General features: G+C 34.2%; 1 protein-coding gene across 1 annotated transcript; it reads right to left on the reverse strand.

Moving 5' to 3' along the window:
• Positions 1 to 1,545: 1,545 nt before the first annotated feature.
• Positions 1,546 to 14,124, reverse strand: LOC129372817 (protein SSUH2 homolog). The gene is made up of 12 exons (XM_055050340.1): positions 14,010 to 14,124; positions 11,245 to 11,319; positions 11,097 to 11,172; positions 10,869 to 10,998; positions 9,011 to 9,071; positions 8,747 to 8,868; positions 7,317 to 7,379; positions 7,093 to 7,172; positions 4,898 to 4,990; positions 3,982 to 4,087; positions 3,183 to 3,290; positions 1,546 to 2,989 (listed from the first exon to the last, which is right to left on the reverse strand). The coding sequence occupies exons 1-12, from the start codon at positions 14,020 to 14,022 to the stop codon at positions 2,849 to 2,851; spliced, it is 1,068 nt and encodes a 355-aa protein (XP_054906315.1). The 5' UTR covers positions 14,023 to 14,124; the 3' UTR covers positions 1,546 to 2,848.
• Between the last annotated feature and the right edge of the window lie 1,981 nt (positions 14,125 to 16,105).

Genomic DNA, 16,105 nt, shown 5'->3' on the forward strand with positions numbered 1-16,105 from the left:
ACAATTGTTTTTCCACTTGAATCAGAGTCAAACCAAGTAGGTTCTTATCTCGTCCACAAAGTGTCTAATTTTACAGATGAGACCTTCAAGTAATGTTAAAATGCTGCTTATGTAGGTGGGGAATCATCTTCTGTCAGGCCTGTAATAAAGGATTTTAAAGTTGCATCTCACACAAGAGGAAGAGTAAAGGATCTTCTCTATAATCTTAAAGAAAGTATTTTGAAGATAACTGGGCCACAAGGATGAGTCTGGGAGCAATGCACATTAAATAATATCTCATAATCCCACGTGATGTTATGGGAAAGCAGTTGTATATGTTGTAGACTGTTGCATAAGAGACTGCTAGCATAATAGTCTATACAAAAGTAAGCTTTAAATCAGAGCCATTCTGAGGAGAATAAGTTAAATCAGAGCCATTCTGAGGAGAATAAGTTATAAAAAAAATAATAATTTCAGCTCACTGACCATTTTATTATGAACATCTATTCAAGTTACTTCTCAAAACTCAGTGAATAAGCCAAAAACATCCCAGCAATTTAATAAATTCAGACATCTGGAGGTTGTAAATATGGCTTGGTAAAGTTCCAGGGGAGGCTCAGAAATTTTTCATATTTTGGAGACTGGTAGATCAAGTCAAGTGAAAGTTTAAATTAGAGAAATTTACAAACATTAAGGCAAATTAGGCTATTTAACTATGGATGACTGTGTTCATAGGTTTTTATGCTAATCTTTACTGAGAAACAACAACGGATGTGCAAACTGTGATATGTGTTATGTTTCACAGCACTTTATTTTTAGCCTCATATCAGGAAGATAATTAAAGCTATCTTTGACAATATTGACATAAGTGCAAATTTTTCACTGTCACATTTCTAATATGCAGCCAAACTGTAACACCTTTTGCTCTTATCCTTAAATGTGAAATCATCACAAAGTCTGAAAAACTTCAAAATATTAAACACATATGTGAAGAAATAATAATATTAGGGGATTTTTTTTTCATTGCACTACAAAATAAATAGCTTGTTCAGATTTAGCCTGGAGGAGTGCATTTACCATTTATCTATACTGATAAGAGTTTTGAAGTCAGTCAGACTGCAGTCAATGTCTCACAGCTGCAGTTAGCGTCAGCAGATTGGTAGCTTGTTCCTTATCTTGGCCCGTTTTTCAGAGCATCAAATGCTGAGCTCCAGTTACAAAGAGCATCTCAGAGTTGATCTGATTAAAACCTCTGGATAACATCATGCTCCACAGAGTTGAGAAGGATAGATTCAACCTTAATGGATTTTCTTGAGACAAAGATGAACCAAGGCACTCGCCCTTTGCTTGTTGTTTATCTGAATAAAATGCATACAAATACGTTATATTTTAACATATTTGCAACTTTCTGAAGTGATGGACTTTTAATCTGTCTAGGCACTGATGTACATCAGGTATTTAGTCCTCTCACCCCGATGTGGAAAAATAAGAACATAATAAAATTTATGATGATGGTTAAGTATTTTTTGTGAAATAACTTTTTGCCTTGAATGACAGTAAAACAGATAACTGATAAAAGAAGAGTTTATTTTTTTTAATTATTGGAATAAGAGAAAAACATGCTCAATGTTACTGTCAAAAATGATTGTTAGTCACAGTGCTGCATTTAAAGCATTTATGAATTTGATCAGATTAGCCTAGTGATTATTTTTTACAATGTTGTTACATGTACATATAATACTGATATGTTTGCAAAATAACACCATACAGTTTTATAAAACTGTATGGTGACAGCAATAAGTCAGTGTCTTAAAATGCAAACAGATTCCATCCCATTCAGCGAAAGCTTTAGTGATACAAAAATATAAAAGTACAATTAATTCATGTAAGGCTGGGTAAATATTACTGGTAAAACAATCAAACAAACCAAAAGAAGTGACTTTGTTTCACAGTCTCATTGACTGTAAAACAATGTCAGGCATCCTACAAGACTTACTGATTGCATGACATTATACATAAAAGTATTGGTTACTACATCACTTTTTTTTCAGAAAAAAACAAGATACAATCCTGTGATAAAAGCAGTCGAGGGAAATATGCAGTAGAGTACAGAATAAGTAGAGTACAGGCATGGAGCTGATTAATTAAGAAACTAATGATCTTGCTGTTAGTATTCAATGAACAGTCCACCTATCATAGTGTGAAGAGATCTTAGGGTGACTTGACATTTCACACAACTGTCACTTGAACTAACCATATAAGATGGCTCCGTTTTTAGTAAATTCATGCTAAATCGGACTGATTCCTGTTTATCCATTAAATCTCCACATATCACTGAGGTTTATGACCTCCTGAAGAACAGAAACAAGCCAGCAAGCAAAACTGGATGTCTGTAGTTACAGAAACATGACACCTTTTCTCATGATCATATATAAATGCACTTATCACTCCATTGATTACAAAAATATTTACCTCATAATGAGAGTAAAATTACATGGTAATTGCAGTGGTTATAATAAAAACAAACGTTCATGTTACATATGAGGTATAAGTGTAATAGTCATTTGATAGAATTAATTGACACGCAGGTCAAGTAAAACTCATAAAAAACAAAATGCTGGATGACCCAAGCACAAGAAAAAATTTGAAAGACAGAGACTTACCTTTGGGTGTTAATATTTTTTCACAGAAATACATGTTATAACATAAATGATAAAGCATCAGAGCTTCTGCCCAATATCTTGCAATGTCATGAATATTACTGTAAAACACTGGTTGTCTTCAAACACAACCAGTTGAAAAAAATATTGTAGATTTAAAATGTATTAAGAAAAGAAAATGAAGTATATATTTGAATGAAACTTTTTGTCTACAGGATGACGCAGCAGCAGGTTTCTGGGTAGTCATCAGCGCTAACCTTGTTTTCCTTTCCATAAACATAAAAGACGTGAATGCTATTTTTCCACTTGTAGTTCACCTTAGTAACGGGAATCAACTCAACAGTCTGCCTCTGAAAGAAACAGATATGAAGTTATTTTATTGTAAAAGACAAAAACACCTTACAAAATGTCCAATAAATTAAAAAAGATTGAAGATTTAACATTTCAGGTGGTTTTATTCAAATTAGAACCCAAGATAAAAAAAAATTTCTGCAGTGGCAGCAGTGCAAGTTAGGGGTTTACTCATGTTTATTATAAACAAACCTGCTGCATAATCCTGGATGTCTGAGCATACTTGGATTGATGCTCTTTGATCAGACGGTCAGAAGCCTCAGTAATGGCTGGATTTGGGAACCCATACAACGGGTAGACCTGTGAGGAAACGCATGGAGCTGAAAACCTGAACATCACCTTCAAACACCCAATACTTTCCCTTATGGCTCTTCTCAAAAACAACAATTAGATTGTACCTCAACTATATTTGTCTGAGGTAGGCTTCTCTACTCCTAAAATCATATTTATTTCTTTTACTTTTGCAACTGTGTTTAATTTAGTAATTTTACAATACATAGTATTTTCAACTATTCTAAACATAATTTTTAATAATTTATACTTTTAAAGCTTTTCGAGGCTCTTGGAAGGATGACAAAAAATTGTGTCTGAAGATTTCATATACACAATATGTTTTTAAAAAAAGTTAATTTCTTTATTACATGAATTTAGATACTAAACATCCAAAATTATGCTTTAATTAACAAATATTTTCAAGAATCCTGTATAATATGCAACAGTTATAAATGCAGTATGTCAGAATTTCATATTTGTTTTACAAATCAGCGAAACATCTAGAGATAATGTTCATCACAGTTTCTCATTCACTAGAGTTGCCCATTTTCTGCCATTTTCATTTTCTTTATTAGGTAGCAACGATTCCTTGTTTTATTCATTTACTTGATTAGATCATTTCTACTGAATCAAAACAAATTGATATCTTTATGTTTTTATACCTAAATTACTTTCATCCACTTGCAAAAACAAGTACGTATCAAGAGTGTGTGTATACCATGATCTGGGTCATCTTGTACAGCTCTTTGCCATTCACGGAGTTCAACTCTTCAGCCTTCAGGCCAGAGTTTTGCTCCACCAGATGGTTGTCCACATTGTTAGCCCTAAACAGAAATCAGCAAATTCAATTCATGAAGATGGCAGTTCAAATGTTACACATACCCTATCTTCTTCTTAAGCCCCAGGAAAATATGTACAGTATTTCCTGCAGTGTATATGCAAAATGCGTGAATCTGATCATTTTTTTGCAGGAGCGTCAATCTCCTAAATAACAGTGTCCTGGAAGATTTAGATACGTCTTAGGTCTGATTCTGACTTCACAGTCAGACAAATCAACTGAAAAGTTGGATTTGCCCCTGGAATATTGGGAACAATTTCCACAAACCCCAGTTACCACTTATAAGGCCAACTTTGCATTAAAATATGGTCACTGCTCACAATAATAAGATGTGGTGGAAACATGCTTATTTTCCCAGGTGCAAGCAAGCACCTTCACATATTCAAAGATGTAAAATTAAAAGCACTGCATGGTTTGTTTTATGTGTGATCCAACATTCTCAATAGTACTCAGACTAAAAACGATATTAAAAAAAAAATCTTTTTAAAAACTTACACTTCCTTGGGAACCAAAACAACATTGTTACATAATCACTTTTTTCCATATAATTATTGAAAAACTGATATTGAAAAAACAAAAAGTTCAGGCTTTGCCACAGTTTCTTCAAGAACATTGTTAATTATTAGGTAGTTTATTTAGAAAACAAAATAAGGAATTGATTATTTTATGTTAGATAGTGGTTAAAACAGCTGAAGCTTTAAAATTAAATTAAATGGAAGTGGATTTAATGTCTAAATCCACTTTGCAACCTTGTAAATCTTTTCCTGTTACAGCTGTAGCAGTCTGGGAAACTTACCACTCCACTTTGAGTTTGATGAAGGTAAGCAATTGCTTTTTTCCTTTACAGGTTTCGCACGTCTTTTTTCCCGCACCACTGCACTTTGAACACCTTCACAAAAAAAATACAAACCCAATCAGAAGCATATCACACTAATATTAATCAGTGATTATATTGGCAAATTTTAGTCCCATAATTGTTTTGATACTTGATCAAAAAATAATAATAAAAATAAAATAATGACTGAATATAATAACTCAGTCATTAACCACAACAGATTCTCTCTTGTTTTGGGCCCAAACTGTACCCTGTGATCATTAAAAATGCATATTTCTTATATTTCATATATATATTTTACAATAAACTTTTGCATTTATTTCATACTCCAAAATAAATTGGAAACAAAGATTTACACTTTAAACTATGATGTATTGATGTGAAGTGTGCAATGGACAATTATATAATGTGTTCCTCATCCCTCTTCAGCTTCAGATTATCTGCATTGTATTATCATGATATTCATTCACATGACCTCTACGGTGTCATACAACAGCAGGAGAGAGGTCCTGATGCTGGCGACTAAGTGTTATTGCCCCAATCCAGAACTTATCTGCCCTCTTTAGAATCAAACAACCCCCTTTCCTTAACAATACACTAATGGCAAGACCATCTATGTTAGGCTCCACAGAATCCTTGGTACATAACAATCAAGAATTCATACCTATAGTCTAATCAAGTCTCTTCTCTGACCAGAACCTATAAAAGGAAGCAAAAATCTACTGAGAGCTTGACAGACTCCTTTGACTCTACATTTTTGTTCTCACCTTGGAAAATGTTAATACATTTATTATTCTTTCTCATCCAGACTCTTGTTAAAGTAATTATTTTATGACAAGTGCCACATTCAGCATGGCAAAACAAATAAAATGGAGTCCTTATTATTTATGATCAGTGATGGCATAGTTACTTTGAAAAAGTAACAAATTGGATTACTGATTACTCCTTGAAAAAAACAACTTTTTTAGTTATGTTCAGCAGCTGCTAACAACAACGCTCCACCACCTGTGAAAATTATACTAATTTTTGACAATACTTAATTGTAAATTATTGTGTAATGGTAACATCAACAATGTGTCTCCACTTATAAGGTCGAGCTGAAGAGGAGATTGTTTAATGGTTACAACAATACAAAAAAACGTCAGTAATTTGTGCGTGTTTTTGTGTGTTCCAGTATTGTCTGGAAAACTACAAATAAGATTTTAGCTCCATCCATTGACCAGGTTCTGTGTTACGGCCCTGTATTTACGGCCCACATTCATTCGTGGTTGTTTTCACATTTATTGCATTTATTAGTGCAATAATATGAACTAATTTTGCACTCCAGAAAACTGTTTGCAATTTTCTGGAGTGCATGAGTGCAAAGTGAAGCTCGACGTCCTTCAGAGGTAATATATTAACTTGACATGAACAAAGGTACAGCAGGACGGATCCATCCGGGAAATGATAGACAGGGACAGCCTGACATAAACAATGTTATGTCTGATTATTTCCAAGCCCAAAAAGCGCAACCCACAACTCATTAAATCTGCAAACGACTTTAGGAAAAAACCCAAAGAAAAACAAGCCCAAAGCCGCTCAATATAATAATAATCGGACTTGGCGAGCGAAATTCAAAATATGTCCCGTTTTTCCAGCAACAAAATGCGCATCTCCCTCTTCCTTCCACTGTTTATGTTTCTGTCGCTCCTGATACTGTCGCAGAAATGGTGGTCTCTCCCCAAGATGCACAGAGGAAATAGAATTAAATTACAAAAGAAAATAGTAACGCACAGTAACACAAAGTGATTTTGATAAATAACTGTAGTCTGACTACTGGATTTTAAATAATGTGTTAAATTACTTGTTACTGAAAAAAGTGATCTGATCAATAATGTTACTAAATAATGCGTTACTGATGTCACTGTTTATAGTTTTACAATTCAAAAAGGCTGATTATCACAAACATAAAATATGATCAGAATTAATTTTAATTAAACATACAAGCCATGTTTAAGTCCTTTGCTAGTCTAATGTTTCAACTAAAATGTAATAATAAAGTTGTTTATTATTTACAGTCTTTATTAGTCAAATGACACATTAATTGACTCAATTCCATATTTGTTACCTATTCATTTGCCACTTTTATATCAACAAACTACATGGAGGGTGATTACCTGTCCTTTCCTGTTCCATTGCAGTGAGTGCAGTTTTCCTCTTCATTCTTACCAGAGCCATTGCATTGAGTGCATTGTTTCTAAAGGGAACATATGAACAAATATTCACTGGTAATACAATAGAGCCTGACCAATTTATTTGTTTATTTAGCCAGCAAATCAATTGATTTTACAAACTCAAAATGTTATTACTGATTTATATGGATATTTGAAAGATTTCTTACATATCCTTTTGCCTCGCAGTCTTTGCAGGACACTGTTCCCTCTGCATGGCAGGCGTTACATTCCTACACACAAACAGGAGTTCAAGGATTACCTCACTACCTTGTAGAAGCACACAGAAACACAGAACACTAATCATAATTTCAAGCTCTGGCAAAAAACCAGTGGCCTTTTTGGTCATCTTGTCAGTTTTTGAAAAGCACATTTATTGAAATGAAATATAATGGATGAATTATATAAATATATACCTTTAATAAAATGCAAACAAAACAGTTTTTCTTCTTGGGGGAGGTGAAATCTATACACTTTTTACATTATTTTATTGTTTCCTGAGAGTCGCCTGCTTTTCGTTTATGTAATAAACTTCTTGGTTGACTAAATATTTATTTTTTATCTAGATCTGCCAAAAATATGAATCATAAGAGCTTAACTGTACTTTTTAAAATATGCATAACCCCTCTGACTAGACATTAAATTGCCTTTTAATTCAATCAGTCAAAAAAAAAACAAAAAAAACCTATATTTATTGTTTGGCCCCATGGGACTTTTAAGACTACACAAAGAAATTCAGACTGTTCAGTCCAAATGTACCTCAGCCTAGTGATTCCTCAACACTTTGGCTTCTGAAACATTTCAAATAACCCCTCAAAAACTTCCTGAGTAACTTCCTTACATGATATATTTGGCCTGAATAATAAAAAAAGAAAAGCAAACCATATTGCTAAATTATATTTCAGAGTCAGAGGGAATCAATAGTGGTGATTGATGAAGAAGACTTTTATACGGTTTTATAAGGGTTAAGATTTTTTTCATGGCTATGCTTTGGCTCTGAATTGTCAATTGAAAGATTTTAAGTTCAATTTGAGGACAACTTCAGTAGTTTTGAAGTATTTATCGCATGTGAAACTTTTTGGAAGTTTTTACAGCTGGACCTTAATTCACTGAAAAATGTAACATTTCAAGTCTCTCTAAATGAAATGATGATGCTGCTCAAAAAACAGGACTGCCAACCTTAAGATTGGGGGCAAAAACTTGAACATGGATTATCAAGCGTTCCCTGAAGTTGTGTAGCTTATTTTACAGAAATCTTAGATGTGTCAACATTTTTTCAGAAAGCTGGAGTCTTTAAAGCCTTGTCAGTCACTCTCCTCCAGCTACATCCTGTGACCCATTTTGACATCGGCCAATTTGCTTCCAGGAAAGCTTGATTTCACATGCAGGATGTCTAACAATTTTGCAAAGAGTTTGAGTTATTCTTACAATTTCTAATTTCAAAACCATAATGCTGCACAGTAAATTGGCAAGAGAAGCAGAACAATGAATTAAATGGTCCTAAAAGCTGAATCTGGGATAAAGTAAAAAAAAAAAAAATAAAATAAAAATCAACAAAGCAGCAGGATAAACTGGACTTGTGTCATTTAAAAACAATCACCTTGACATTGGAGGTGTATGGCACTCGGATCTCCTCAGTGTGTTTGGTGAAGAGCTCAGGGGTCTTGGTCTGGACTTCCCATGGTGTGGGGGCAGGCTGAGCGTAGAAGTCAGGAGTTTCCCCTGTTAAGGAAACAAAACAATTAATCTGTCCGAGAAGCTTCATTGAGATAACATTTTGTTCAACTATCAGAAACTAAATGAAGCAGTTTTAAGTATCCAACATGAAGACTGGGTTTAGGGGACATGAATACTGAGCTCCTACCTTCATAAGGTTTCTCGGCCATCTCAGTTGATCTGGACTCTGTGAATGTCTCCAGACGCAACTACAAGACAGACAAAATGCTTTAAAACTTTATTCTATGTTATTAAAAAATCCATGTATAGATATGATTGGGGTGTACATCTACAGTTGGAAATTTGTTAAAACACAAAACAACTGACATTTGTTGCTTGTTGTGATAACCAGCTTGTGTTTTGCACCTCCAGTCCTCGAGATCTGGTGTCCTACAACCTTTAGATATGTCCCTACTCCAACATGCCAGGTTCAAATAATTATGTGATTAGAAGATCTTTGGAGAAGCCTGACTGCATACAAATATTAATCAGCAATTTTAGTGAGGTGTGTTTGACAGAGGACTCATCTAAAAGTTCCCTCAAGGATTGAAGTTGTCAATCTCCGAGTTAAATGGGCCATGAAATTTTGTCTTGTGCTCTAAACTACTGGCTCTAATATGAATAAAACATGATTGCACCAGTTTAGGTAATAAGGTGGTTTTACCTGGAGGAGCCCAAAATTAACAAAATCAAAACAACTGACCAAAATTACCTTGAATATATACAGGAAAGATATTACAACTGTGACATTGCAAAAAAAAGAGCTGTTTGCAAACGTCCAACTTAAACACAGCAGCAGCAAATGGCAGCAGAAGTTTTGATAGTTTCATAAGCTATTATTACACATAAGGTGTGTGGTGGACATTTTGTATGTTTCTCTCAAACTAAGCATCAACAGTCAATTAACCTCTTAACGAGTTAATTGTAATTTAATCAATGAGACAATGTATGGGCAAAAAATGCAAAGAGGAAGTTGCTTCTACAACTAAAAGTAAAACTGTTTAGTTTTACTTATGAGTCTGAACAGATGGATTCTTAATCACATGGGTTGTGAGTTTCCAGAGTGTTTTACACTGAGGTGTGTTGGGGATTGTGAGAATATGTCACTGTGTTTAGAGCTTGAATTCTTCAGAGCAGTGTTTAAAGGAATACTTAGGAATCCTTTATACAGAAAGCAACTAAGTTAACTTAAGTCTTTCCATGTCAAGATGAATCTTTGGCCCAACATAAAACAAATCCAAACTGTGACACACAAATAAAAGAGTACACACCATGGAACAGAAACCCAAATAATATAAAATTACAGAGGCAAAACAACAATAGCTACATGTTGTCTTTTGTGCACAGTGTTGGGAACATGAAAGCAGACATGGAAAGAGTGCTGGTGAGTTTTGTGGCTGTGTTTTTCTGCACTAATTAACATATTTATTCACTGAGATAAGGTTGTTAGCGTTAAGAAATTGTTGATGCGTTTTTATGGAACTTCTAAGTGTATAAAATAGCAATTTGGTTATGGTAAGTACAACCAAAAAAAAAAAAAAAAAAAGTTTCCAACACTGGTGCTGCTTGCCATCAACACCTGCTTTCAGGTGAATTCTGAGTAAGAATAAGAAATCTTAGTGGGTGATGTTAAAAAATCTTTGATCATCTCAGAATAAACAGGTGAGTTCAGGTTATGCCCAAATATCAGATCTCCAGACAAACAGATGAAAGATAAATAAGTTTATTTTAGGAAAATAATGGTATGGGCCAATTTATTGCAAAGTAATAAGTATTTCAGTTAAGTTTTCTTTTTTGCATTCACTCATGCATATTATGTTAAGGATGGACCCAAATGTGTACATGTGTTCAAGTGAGCATGGTACTAAAATGCAGGTGATTCTGATGTTAAAAACTTTATGTCTTTTTTAATTAGAACAGCTAATTGAAGCAAGAATGTTTAGTAACAGATTTACCGGTAAATGCCAAAGTCTAAAGGTTTTATTAGCAATATAAAATGCAATCACCCTGTATGTGTTAAATGACTCCATATTGGTGATAACACCCTCATTGGCTGGGCCTGATTGGTAGCAGCACTGAGATTGCACATAGCCTTTGAATGCCTCACGAGCAACATCTTCTGACAGAGCGGGGATGCTGAAAAAAACAACATACAGACAAACACAAATAAAATATAAGATGGATACAAACACAGATCAACATGTGACTGTTCAGTGATGCGAACGAGATCTTACTTCCATTCTTCAGGAGTGGGGCCAGGTTGGGCTGGAGCTACTGGCTGTAAAGGTACAGGAGGAGGCAAAAAACCACCTGCAACAACAACGGAAAGTCAGATGCCAAAGTGCTGCAAATGTACAACTGAATTAGTTGGACTCTCCTTACCTGCACCAATTCCCTCATAGCCAGGCATGTTTGCGAATGGGTTGGCTGCAGGGGCATGTTGAGGCGGATAAATAGCTAAAAGAAATAATGAAAACAGATTATTCCATTCTTGATTCCTTAAAACTTCTTTAAACTGGTTTTAGAATTTCTGTAGCATATCTTAAGACATGTTTAGACTTGGCAAAGTGTTTGAATGTCACTTTGCTGCGTATTTTCACCACAGAAAAAAAAAAAAATATGGTGAAACTCAAACAAAGCACCAGGGCTTTATATGCCTGGTGCATATAAAGTCCCAGTCAAGTTTCGGCATCAGCGTTGGGGTAGATCACAAAAGAGCAATCTATTCAGCCTAATACAACATCTAGATGCTTCAACTAGATTTTCCTTGGCAACTAAATACAAACAAAAAAGAAAATGGAAAGTAGATGAACATTACCACCCAAATAACTGGAACATATTGGCTGGCGTGCCTTAATTATTCAGTTTTAATCCATTTTCTGGGATTTATCATTTTTTCATTTTTGCCAGATAATCAGTGAGGCTCTGCTGATGAGTCACAGTAGATTTTTAGATTGCTTTATATTGTAGCTCATAATTCATTAATAATTTTCAAGAAATTAATGTGTCCATCCATATGCATTCATTATAAAAAATAACACATTCAGACTTTGTTGAAATTATTTCTTATTTTTAAATCATACAATGAATGTCTTATTAATCAAATTATTTTATTCATTAGTATTATTGCTTATTGGTCCTTGGATTTGCACCACCATAATCCTCTTTTTTAATGGACCATCGAGAGTGAAAATCACAATTCCAGTTATATCTAATTAAATTGTAAGCTACATTTAAGGGGAGGAAATTCTCATTCCCTGGAAATAAAACAATCACCAGTGGAAGTGTTGGATTTTATTGACGGATAGTTTTTATCTCTTTTTTTCACCTGTTTGTCTATATTGAAGACTTACTTTACAAAGGCTGTTCATAAGCTGTTGTTCAGAAGTGTTTATATTTAAGTATTTACCAAATTTGTCATGTCAACCAGATTGCATTTAGTTTTTCCCAATAAAATCTCCAATCGTGGGGTTTAGACTCCATGCAGCAATGGCATGTTATCTGACAACTATTCAAATGTTGATTGAGGAAAAAAAGGTGGAAGAACACAGTTGTTATGACTTGTCTCACACTGCCCCCGCAGCTGTAATGGTAAGCTTAGGAAAAGCTTAGGAACATGATTCCAAGGAATCCTTAAAAAAAAAGGCCCCATAGTAGTAAAATCTTGGAAAGGGGCCAACAGTTTTTCCGGTACATTTTGTTCCTCAAAGGTTTAGGAAGATTCACAGAGGTCCACAGTACAATCACATAGTTTAGAATCTGTAAGTCCTTCAGTCCTGGCGGTCCATGAATGCTCTTTTAGTTGCATATTCTAATCAGAAACCAGTTTTGAAAAACAGTATCAGAAAATAAGTGCTTGAAAATACTTCATAATGGACTGAAACACATTTTTGTGGTGTAGCTATAAACACTTTCATAAAAATTAAAATTGGACATGATTCTCGTTTCATACATAAAATTAAAAAACAAGAACACAAAAAAGTGATAATGTTATCATATTTTTAGACAGAAATTATGCTGAAATCATAACTGTGACTGCAGGAGACGCTAGTACTTTTGCACAAAACTTGCAACGTAAATTTTACTACACAAAAGCAGATGAACCTGAACACATAAAGTAAATGCAAATATTTGAGCCGAAAGCCTTGCATTTTTAATTGTAGTACGAAACGCCCTCAAATGGACAAGTGACGTCACTGGACGAAAAGCTCTGTGTTGCTTTCAACAGACTCAGACTATACCAGTTACACTCTGAGCAGGACAGCTTCATTTACTTGGCAGTGATTTAGTTTTATTTCTAAAAATTAAATAAATAATGACTATAAGATCAAAATATTATTGTTAAAATTTTATAGCATGCTTACTTAAAGAGATCTCTTCTTTCAATCCTAATGGACGGTATTCTGTTTTCACTTCTGAGTTTTGCACTTCCTGAGTTTCACAATCACTTCCAATTTCTTTAGTGCTATAGGTTTCAAATAAAATAAATAAATACATAAAAGGGTAAAATAGGCCTTTAAGAACGTCTAAACATGCCAAGTTCATTTCTCTACCATTTATTGTCCGAATGGTCCTCTTGGGCACATTGTAATCAGATGAGTTTAGCCAGCACATGACCATTTAGGATGGTATTTCACCATATTGTTTAGACTGGTCATTTACACAGAATGAAAAAAAAGGATAAAGAAAAAACTTAACCACAAATAAAGTGTTTTAGCAGCAGGGGGAAGCATCTGCAGCCTTCAGTCAGGCTCGTCATTCAAGGATGGACAGATAAAATTCCCAATGATTGGAAGTCTAAAATCTGTACTCTAAAATCAATCCTTTAAGATACAAAAAAAAAAAAGTTTTTTAACGCCTCAAAGAGCCTAGTTTTTAAAAGTTAAAGCATTTAGAAGTACAGAATAAAAATAGTCACAGACTGCCTGCCTTCTGAAATAGCCCACAGTCTCTAATTAGATAGAGACTGTGACCGATGTTAACCTTGGTCGAAAAGATTATGGCGGTTTCCTATTCAGCCATTCTCAGTGACTCGACAAGAAAATTGATCTCTTGAGAAAAACTGAAAAGATGGGCGTTTAGATGAGCTCATCTTCACTCACTGCTGCAAACAGTCGCATCAAACTGTAAAAAGCTAATGAACCAACCTGCGCTGTTCATCTTGTTGCTGCTCGATGCTTTGCTCCGTCTCTCTCTTTCGGTATTGTGTAATTTGTAAAGATTTTCTCTGAACGTTTCCCAAACTGTTATGTGTACATTTACTTACACTAATTTAGATACCTTTTCCCGGAAATAACAACTTCAAAGTAAAAGACTTGCCGCGGTGCCACACAGTCGATTTTAACAAAGAATATTTTCAAAAGCTTCAAGAGAACTTTTAAATATGTATTAGTATTGTGTCTTTTATTCGTTGCTTTCCTGTACTAGGAACATAAACCCCTTTTTTACATTATTATTCAGGACTTTGCTGCAGCAACTCATGTTTAATTTATCATTATAATTTATGACATAAGTAGAAGCGAAGTTAAAAAAAAACCAAATATGAATATTTTAAATACATACATCGTTTTCGAAGTCTTTTAAAATATAACCGGAGGTCTTTAGGGAAGATAGTTTTTTTCTTGTCATTGTCAAATGATTTTATCCCACATTAGATAATTTAAACATAGCTGCTCAGTTTAACTTGTTTGTCTACCAGAGTCTATACTGCAATTTGAATGTGAGAATGCGTTTTAAAAAATTATTATTGTATTCATATTTGCTGTTCATGACCAACGTGTCCTGGGGCTTTTATTTTGAACGAATGTGTGGAAGCTGAGGCTTCTGAACTCAGGCTATTTATTTTGTAATTCGATGAGCACAAATGCCTCGGAATGTTGACCACGCCTTATCCATGATAAATCTGGGGGTCTTGAAAAGCAAAAATCATGTAGTGGCAGTGGCCACACAATAGGGGGTGAATACTACAAAACAAACGAGGTGAAAAAATGTTGTACATATTGGAAATGTGCTGTAAAACATTTTATTTAATTTTTTGTTATATCTTTATTTTATCTGAGCAGACAAGATAAAGCAAAACATGCATTGTTGATTACATTGACATTACATAAATTGTTCAAAGGGAGTAGGAGGAAACCGTAAGAGGAACATACTTTTTTATGTTCCTGGCTCCTTTTCCCAGTACACCTTTTGGAAAATACAGTCAATAAGAATAAACATAGATGTCACTTAACCCTTAGTGGAGGATGAGCCTCAGTTTTTATTACTGTTAGAAATAGTTCCATGATAAACTTCACAAGTTTTACCTGTGACTCTTCTCATTGGAGGGTGAGGGAATTTACCTCTGACTGGTGGAACACCTGGGACATGTAAAACCCAGCCAGATCGTCTCTGGAGACATGTAAAACCGGGCATGTCTTCATGTTCTGGTTGTTTCTGGAGGCATCTGGAACCCAACCAGATCATCTCTACTTTCCTTCGAAGGTACATCACCACTCTTTATTTCTCAGGTTTTTTTCTTTTCACATTTCAAAAGGTGTACCAACATTCTCCTCTCTGTATTTTTTTTACACCAAACACCACTGATTTCCAAGACTTTCTCACCTTCTTATAGAGGCTTTAATTATAACCTTATTTTAAATGTTAAAATAATGTTAAACAAAGCGTGTCTCTTTTTATTATGTTACCACTGAGTCATTGTAAGATGTGCTTTAATTATTTACACGCAGGATCTGAAGAAGAAAAATATTATTGAAATGAGAGCTTGCAGTTGCAAATGCTGAATTTCTTATTATTCTGAAACATAAAAAATAATATTTGTGTAAGGTAAAAATTATAATTTCAGTTCTTCATCACATTAAATCGGATGTTAATTTTCTTTAAAGATAAATGCTTTTTAATATGATGAGAATGGTAGAAAAATGAAAGACAAATACAAATACAATTAATAACCATAAAATAACCCAAAGCAATGCAATTTATTTATCTCTTAATACTTGGCAAAAGTTAAACATAAATAAATGTAAAATTGATTTAGTGCGCAAAATTTGACGAATGTTATGTTTGCAGGGCGCCAAACACAATACACACCACAAATGCACGCAATGCTTCGCATTTACACTAATTTGCATTTTTACAGTAATGCTCTTTCTGTGTTGAAGTCTGTTTGGTAAAGACAACAAGCACAATGTCTCCATCCATAAAAACAAACAACTAAACAAATATATTCATAGAAAAATCAGCT

The sequence above is a fragment of the Poeciliopsis prolifica genome, unplaced genomic scaffold (genome assembly GCF_027474105.1).
Source record: "Poeciliopsis prolifica strain line A6 unplaced genomic scaffold, Auburn_PproV2 SCAFFOLD030, whole genome shotgun sequence".
Classification (NCBI taxonomy): domain Eukaryota; kingdom Metazoa; phylum Chordata; class Actinopteri; order Cyprinodontiformes; family Poeciliidae; genus Poeciliopsis; species Poeciliopsis prolifica.

Excerpts from the sequence above, each read along its gene's own strand:
- LOC129372817 (XM_055050340.1), bottom strand. Across the intron at positions 11,173-11,244 it reads CTATGAGGGAATTGGTGCAG|GTGGTTTTTTGCCTCCTCCT; the intron begins GTAAGGAGAGTC and ends TTGTTGTTGCAG. Across the intron at positions 2,990-3,182 it reads CATCCAGGATTATGCAGCAG|AGGCAGACTGTTGAGTTGAT; the intron begins GTTTGTTTATAA and ends TGTTTCTTTCAG.